The following is an 8,742-nucleotide window of genomic DNA, read 5'->3' on the forward strand; positions in this document are numbered from 1 at the left end:
CATCTAAAACATGTCTGACCAACAAATGCAAAAAAAAAAAAATAGTGAAAACAAATAACCGTTTGGCTTCTCTTTCTGGAACTACAAGGCACCTTACTGTAATACTCAATACTAGACAACATAACTGCGAACTAGATGAACATATACTTGTTTACTTGAAACGCGTCTTTCTTTGAAGGGAGGAGGTGAATGAATCAGCAGAGACCGGTTTCAAGACGCCCGAAGATACAGTTCTAGACGCAACCAATCCACAACCCCAAAGCATTTTCAGCTCTTTTCTATAAACTGAAATAACCCTTTCCAAGCCATAAGGCAAAGCATTTAAAAGCGCTTCTCTTTAAAGAGACAGCACCTCTTTACATATATGAAACGAAACTCACTGTACGGCGGCAACTAATGCAATACAATTATTTCTAAAACAGACCCAATTATATTCAGATTTGTAATAGATTCCCAACACAAACAACCGTTTTTAACTGGGCATAAATAGTTGGAGAAATACCAAATACACCCACCGAGGAGTTCAGATTAAGCCAACGCATAAAATCCCACACTCACCTGACGTTTAACAGGTCGGGCATCGAGCCATTAAACACAAATAAGCATAGCTCTCAAACTTCTCCAAAATGAGGAACACTAGCCCTCGTAATGTGAAACGTATACCAATGGCTTACCAACTTCAGCTACGTAGATCATAGGATGGTTAAAATATGCTGGTTTTCTTTTAATGAATTAATAGGATTTCCATTTACCATGGATTCCACTTAAAGTTTCCCAAAACTGAAACTGTTAGACCGTTTCAATGTGGAACTTCGAGGACCATTAAGACCCCAGATGAGGTACGTTCCTCGTAATGGGGTACACTTGAGAGGCATGCAATAAGCTCAAATTCAAACTGCTAAAAATAGATACATATACATACTAAAATGAATATTTTAAATCACACCCTAACTCTCCCCTTTCACATAAAAACAACAGGACTTCACAAGTGCCTCAATTCGATAAACATTGTATAATAAAAACATTGCGCCCCATTATATAGTAAATTCACAAGTATGGTGCTCCCAAACATACCGAGTGAACCACAAATAAAAAGAAATAAAAGTTCGACATTACTCTTTAATGAAACTCGCAGCTGACACCAGTGAACAAACTGACAGCACCCAAACCCATATCCTACAGCACATGTAAACAAAAACTCTACTACTAAAAACAAACGCACGCGCTTTATTTTGTCCACCTTTAAATACGTTGCTGAAATAAAAACTTGCTACCTAAAGTCTTTGCGCCAGTGCCAGTCCCCTTTCTGATGCTTGACGCTTTGTCGCTGAGTATTGAGAAAAACGTCCCCCATTGAGGATTGGTTCAAGCACGCGTCAGTCGACACATTACTAGTAGTTCCGCCCAAATTTGCCCTGCTATGATCAGGTTTGGTTGTAGAGCGCGGTTTGCAGTGTGATGGGGTCGAGGCCGGGGCTGATGCTTTGACAGCTGGAGAAAGACAGCGAAAAGCGATAGCGGGAGGAGGGCGAGTGCGTGAGTGTGTGGGGGAGCAAAAGAAAGCAAAAAAAAAAAAAAAAGAGGCGTTAGTGTAGTGGATCATCAGTGTATATACCATGTTCGCCAAAGGCAAGGGCTCGGCGGTGCCCTCGGACGGGCAGGCACGGGAAAAGTAAGACCATGTTTTGTTGGCTTTATTTTCAATTGCATTTTCAAAGAAATTGTGCTGTTAAGAGTTGTGTATATGCGAATGGGAACGACACTGATTGCTCTTTATTTCCTTGCTGTGACTGGATAGCTTCAAGCGTGTTTCCTTCCTCTGAACCAAACGTTAAATGGGAATAGTAGCCTGGAGGCTGCTTCTGGGCTCCCTTTTTTCAGTAACGTTGCTTGAGAAACAAGTGTGTTGCTTGGTACTTTAAAGAGAAAAATGATAAAGATAATACTTCTCTTTTTAAAGAAAGAATCAAGGGCCATATGTTGAAACTAATATTGTGCATGGATATCTTTGCCCTCACTTCGTAGTACTTTATAAGATGTTTGAACAAGTATTCTTGTTCCATTTTATCTGTTTGTCTTTTTATGTCTTTGGAGTTCTAAGTGGGTTTGTTTTCATTTGGCAAGTCAGTAAATGTGACTTGGAGCTCCTTTCTTTGCTTTGTGCCTAAAGAAGTGCTCTTTGCTGACAGGGAACAAAACAGCACCCAACCTTTACACAGGTGGTTCAATCGTGAAAGGTTGTGTATTTTAGTGACTTGCGAATTTGTTTGACTCCCAGCAGTATTGCAAAGGAAGCTTTCATTATCATGGGAACATGCAAGGCGTACGCCGTATTGTTGTATTTCAAAAAAAGAAAGCAGCAGGCACCCCTTATGCAATTCTTAATTTTTATGTCAGAATTGTTGTGTTGCTTGAAAAACCTTCCAATTGAATCTTTAAAATGCTAACGGTTAGTACTTTTTATATTGCGGTTGGCTGGAAATTGTAATGTTACTATAGTTTAATGGGGAGTGTTGTAACAAGTACCGAAAGTGTATACCTCTGCTAAACTGTTTTTCTATTTTTTCTTTATAGGTTAGCATTATACGTATATGAATATTTACTACACGTAGGGGCACAGAAATCGGCACAGACATTCTTATCGGAGGTAAAGGGATCTCTTTACTGCTTGACCTCCCCTTTTTATTATTGTGATAGCCTTTGTTTTCAGGAGCAACCAATGTGGCCTCCATTTTGAATTGTCACCTTTTGCCATTTATTGCTACTTTGTCTAGTAAGGTGTTGATAGTTTGGGAGGATTATTTTTCTCTGTTAAACTGTCATGTATTTTTATTACTTTAACAGATTCGGTGGGAGAAAAATATCACGTTAGGGGAGCCTCCTGGGTTTTTGCATTCATGGTGGTGGTAAGTATATTTAACTTGTGTGCTTTTTAAAAGTCCAATTTTGATATGGTAATTAATTTTGGAGGTTGGTTCTGCATGGTGGGATCAATACCGTGACAGCTTACTGTTATTTTTCCTGTAGCTTTTACTTTTCCAGGCAATCTTATTAGTGTGTTATTTCAGGTTTATTCGAGTGAATAAATTGTGGCATAATGTTTACATGAACTGTGTTCTTATGTTTGTATTTAGCACTGTGATGATTTTTTTCTGGCCTGATTGTATTTTAGGTAGTGTTTGGTGGAGAGCTTTTATGAATTTGTTTGCAACAACATATAAGTTTAGTGTTACACTTATATAAGCATATCATGTCTTCAGTAGCACTCGAACAATATTTGGTGGTCGTGTGTTGGTACGAATGTGTTGGGAGCTAGTTTTAGAACATTGTGATAATGATATCCTGTAACTGTAATTTGTATTCTGCCTTGCCTAAAGGTTTCTTTTGTGGAGTGGAATGGCTTGATTGGTGATCCCCCATTTATTTTTATTTTGATGGTTAGTTGAGTGTTTTAGATATGGTGTAATCTAAATTTAACAAACTATTTGCTATATTCATGGAGAATTCTGTTATATTTGCACTTGGAAATAGAAATGTATTTCGCTACTTTAAAGTCCAAGCAGTACTATTACTGTGAAGGATGCTGCTGTTTAACAAAAAAGTCAAATATTTTTCTGATTTTTAGCTGTAAAAAGCTTTTTTTTTTTTTTTCTTAACATCATCTTGTTTTAGGTAAAGTGTATTTCATAGCAAGGCATTTTTCTTAAAATTCTATGAAAGTACTGTGTTAAAAGTTCTGCTTGCGTATGATGTAACTGTCCAATGTACTAGTTTCATCTAATGAACATCATGTCAGTAAAAGATGCTTCTTTGCCCTTGATTTTGACAAAACAAATCCACTGGTTAATGTTGGGTAGTGCAATTAGACGTCTGGGCCAGAGAATACTGGCTCATATTCGGCACTGTTAATAGTTATGAGTTGTTGTTGTTTATAAGCCATCTAATTTAATTTTACTGTTAGTGCGTCGTGTGTGACTTCGATTTGATAAATTCTTACCCCTGCATAATTGTATTTGTAGCCTTCATGCCACATGTCGAAATTTAGGTTACTGTGCTGTCGTACTTCAGAGTTACGAGTACAGGTCTATTTGTTCTGTCATACATATTTGCTAATTAACTGTATAGGGAGTTGGCCTGATGACCCTTTTCAGGCATGACCATTGCCATAAGGCACGAAAGATGTAATAACGACCTTAAAATGCAGGTGCATCTTAAAAGAATAAAAGTAAAAGAATAATAATTTTTAAGTAATAGTGAGAAAATACTTAATATGGACACTAGAGACAGCAGATAATTGTTACATTAATTAATTATCAATATTCTTAAAGAAAAAAATACAAGAAAATAAGTTACTAAAAATCTGTAATGTTATATAGTGCTGCTATATGAAAAGTGAAGTGCTGTTCAGATTATGAAAATGTATGGGTTGGTTTTATGTGAGAAAAGGTAGCACAGACTTTATTTTTTTGGGTATTCTGATTGGGATTTTTGGTTATAACTATATTTAACATTTGTTAAATTTTGCTACTCCAATTTTAAAATGCATAACAAAGGGGCATGGTTTGATGCGTAGTAATTGTATAATGTGGGTTGTATGCATTTTTCTTAGTCCCTGATCTGTACACTCACCACTTAGCATTTTTTCTTTTAAGATTTATTTTCAGGGAGCAAGTTGGTTGCACTTTTTTTTAATAGAAGTGCTTTTCTGTAGCTAGGCTAAAGTTTTGCAAGCAAGAAATGGCAACCTGATGGAGTGAACTTCATGCTTGAGTCAATGCTTGCAAAACTGTTTGGGGCTGCACACTAATTGAGCTACTGCTTTTTGTTGCCTTTAGTTGGAACCAGTTAGCTTTGCATAGTTTGGGATAATAGTTAACTTTTGTTACTTCAGTGTTCTTTGATTACTGTTAAGTACTAACACTTTTGAATGGGTGGTATGTTGTGTGGAAACCTCCATGTGGGACTTATCATACTGCTTGGGGTTATAGTTTTTATGTTTACTAGTGTATGTATGTCAACCTGACACATTTTAAGTATGTTATTGAATCAGCCTTATTTTGTAAACATTAGAAACAAATTTGTTTTGTGTCCGAGTCACCCAGGTTAGTCATGCAGATTGTCAAGACTGCTAGACATATTTAAGATGTCAGTTTCCGTATGTGTTTATGTAGTCTGCATATTTGGGCTGTTCTTCCCCAGCCTTGCTCACCACTAGTTGTGAGATTGTGAGAATTTTGCCTGTGTCTGTTTTGTATGGTGTTGAACTCTAGCACTCTTTACATTGGCACTACGGTATTTTTGCTGGGGAGGGTGTTGCTCAATATCCAGCATTTTGTGGAAGAGATTCCCTGAACCTTTTGTTTTTAACTTTACTGGCGCAATGGGTTATGCAAAGTATAATCTGAGAGCTGAGCATGTCCCTGCTGTTTTGTATGACTCTTTCTAGCTTCTTGTTCAGGGGAGGTGTAGTATCTAACAGTAGTGTCAGATTTAGTGTTTTGCTACTTCAAGGGGAGATTAATTGTGTTAGCACCTTCCGTGGGAAGCCCAGTACCTGTAAACAACTGTGATTCAGATTCTGGCTCGGTGCTACTAACCAGCCACACTACTGAAATAGCTGCATCATTTTATTTGGAGGTGCTGTCACTAACCAGACCTTTCCCCTACTGTCTCACTATGTGCTTGTCTCCATGTTTGGCTGCATGTAATGACAAAAGTACTGCAGTAACAAAATTATTTCCAGTTAAACATTCACAGGGATTTTTTTTTAACTCTGCAAACATTCACAGGGATTTTTTTTTAACTCTGTTCCCTTGCCATCCTTCCCGGTGTAAATAAACTCTGAACGATGGTACTTTAAAAGGTTTTCCAAGTCCTATCCAGTGTGGACTGCCTGAGCAAATATTGCTCCCTTTTTTAACTGTTGAGGGCTTGATTATGTTGCATCCGTGTTGGCAGTGGTTTCTTCAACTCCACCTAGAAAAAGTTCACACTCTTGAAGTAGGTCAGTTAGTGGTGGTCTTCAGATGAACCATCACTACTGTTCTACTCTGCCTCCTGTGACTTTTCTGTCCCCTACCTTGTCTCAACAGTCAGTAGTACCATACATAGCCATTTGGCTGCTTTAAAAAACACTGAACCCAAGGATCTGGACATGTGCCATTACTGGTTGTTCCCCCTTTCCTTGTTGAACCTGTTCTAATGTTTTAGGCTCTCTACTTCATGGATCCCCTTATATCCATATGTAGTGCTGCATGTCCCCTTTTTGTGCAGTCGTGACTTTGCTAGCGAGCTAGAGGTACCTTTCTCATATCCTTATTGGTATTGCAGTCTTGGTTTGTCAACCATGTTCTCGTGTCTTCAGGTAGAGTACAGTGTGCTTGTTTTCTCATTTACTAGCATGTTATGTAGTGACTTGAACCACTTCCCCATTAAAATAATTTAGCATAATTCAAGCCATCTCCATTTTTTAGCTTTACTTTATCTGTGAGATGAAGAGTGAAAAAAAAACATTGACTCCAGTTATTTGTTTTATATAAATTGATTTTGGTGTCTGAAAGGCTATCAAGAGCCCTGCTGTCTACTGTGGAAGTAATTGGTACTAACCATGGGATCTAGGGTTTGGTTCTGTCTCCCCAGTGTTCATGCATCACTGGCAAATGACCAGAGTCTCATTTCCATGCTGTTGCTGTTTTATCTTTTTTCTTCAGCCTCAAGTTGCTTAATTCTTTCAGCTGCTTGAGGCTTCAGGCATTTCATTTACAGTGGCCTCTGTAGCTCCAGCTTGGTTTTTGAGACCATCTGGGGGTGGATTGGTCTCTTTTTTTTTAGATACTGACGTCTTGATGATAATCTTCTGAGCTCATATCTGCCAGTCTCCTAAAACTATTCCAAGTTTAAATAATAAAATAAATAACTGCTGTACATTTTATATTTCTTGAATGTTTATGTTTTCTTTTAGTACAAATGCACACATCTTTGGTGATAAAACTGCTCTACAAGCTAAAAAATGAATTTCCCCACCCTGCTCAGCAGTGTAAGGGTACACTTTTAAAAGAGGCTTTTCAGTGGGTGGGTGGATTGGTTTTACTAAGGAAGGTGTTAAAGTTGTTTGGGGTGCCCTCCTAGTATGATTCAATTAATTATGAACATGTATCAGGTCTCTGAGGTGAGAATAAAAATGACAAATGTGGTTATCAGACAGTTTCTTTATCAAGGGGCTCAAGGCAGGAATGCCTTCCCCCTGCTTGCTTCTGTTTGTCTTTTTACTTAAGTTAATTTGGTGGAGGAAAGCCGATCTGAAGGGATGCAAGTTAGTGGTAAGAATTTGGCCATCTTGGTGGATTTTGTAGAGCTGAGCATCAAGGTATAAAATTAATCAGGACAAGACCAGAGTGGTCTTAATGAACTATCCTTCTCTTCAGCTAAAATTCAGTTTATCTCTTGGGGAGGCTGAACCCTTTAGGTATTTAGTTTTAGTTTAAACCAGATATTGAGGATTTGGGTAGGTTAAACGTATTGACTGGGAGGAAGGAAAGTCTGTTAGTCGGAACAGCAAATTTAAACTTAGAAATTTTTTTTTTCCATGCCCTACTACTTTTGTACGTCTTTTGGTATTTTCCATGATGTGAGAACTCTGGAAAAATCTGATTGCTCAACTGCTGTTCCTGGAGTGTGAAAGAAATGTAGAACTGGACCTGAGAAACTGGGTACATAAAACAAATTACATTTTTGTGCTGTGAAAAGTGTGGTAAGTTGGGACCGGATTAATTATGAATTCTGCCTAAAAATACACTGTGATTTAGAGTATACGGACTCCTCCACATAGGTGGATCAGGGCCATCAATTCAACCAACATTAATGTCTTGGGGGGGGGGGGTGTTATTACTACAAGTCAGGGAATAAATGGTTAGTAGGTGGGGCAATGAAACTTTATCTATGCAGAGTTTTCTGATGCCCTCTCCAAAATAAATTAATAAATAGAATATAGACATGAACTTTAGGCAGGGGAAATATCGATGGAAGTCTAGGCAGGGGAAATATCAATGGAAGTCTGGGCTGGAGTTGGCAGTCGGATACATTACTAAAGTCAGATAAGTCCTTGCATATATTAACAAGAATATTTCACCCACTTGGTGGAAAGTGTTGTGAGTTGGAAAAGTAAGGCACTTGGGGGAGCATATGTTCTGGAGTTGCAGAAAATCTCCTTAGATGGATGTCTTCAGGAGAACTGGTACATAATCCTGTTTTGCTTTCTGTTTAGGTATGGTTAGGCTAAGGGAGGGTTTGGCATAATGGCTAAGGACTCTATATCTGACCGATACAAGGTACAGGGTTTGATTCTGACCTCTGGTTATTGGCTAAGTTTGTAATAGTCTGCAAGCTGATAAAATCATTATCCAAGTTTAATTGTACATTGTCAGCATCTCCTTACAGTATTGATGTTGATAGTAAAGAAGTCTATATAACTAGACTTTTTAGAAGGTGGCTAGACACCATAGGTGAAAGAGTTGAGGGACTTGGAGGGAGAATATAATAAAGATGCTAGAAACTTTCTGATTTTTGAGAAATCAGACAAAAAATGGGTTTGGTGGGAAGAGTATTGGGACTCTGTATGATAGTAGCGGGAAGTATATGAGGAAATGGGTGACATTTGCTCTTCAGGAAATTGACATGTCATCATAGATAACTAACATAAGTTGTGTAAGACCTCCGTGGTCTCCTGCCCCCCCCCCCCCCGGG

At 38.2% G+C, this 8,742-nt stretch overlaps 1 protein-coding gene across 1 annotated transcript in view; it reads left to right on the top strand.

Annotated features, from left to right (window-relative positions):
* Positions 1-1,350: 1,350 nt before the first annotated feature.
* Positions 1,351-8,742, top strand: part of SSBP3 (single stranded DNA binding protein 3) — a 687,989-nt gene continuing 680,597 nt past the window's right edge. Inside the window, exons 1-3 of the mRNA XM_044085486.1 lie at positions 1,351-1,672; positions 2,575-2,647; positions 2,845-2,906. Coding sequence (XP_043941421.1) covers positions 1,617-1,672; positions 2,575-2,647; positions 2,845-2,906 — 191 coding nt within the window. The 5' untranslated portion in view covers positions 1,351-1,616. The remainder of the gene's footprint in view (positions 1,673-2,574; positions 2,648-2,844; positions 2,907-8,742) is intronic.

Source organism: Protopterus annectens, chromosome 10.part0 (genome assembly GCF_019279795.1).
Source record: "Protopterus annectens isolate FY-2018-M chromosome 10.part0, PAN1.0, whole genome shotgun sequence".
In the NCBI taxonomy this organism is placed as follows: domain Eukaryota; kingdom Metazoa; phylum Chordata; order Ceratodontiformes; family Protopteridae; genus Protopterus; species Protopterus annectens.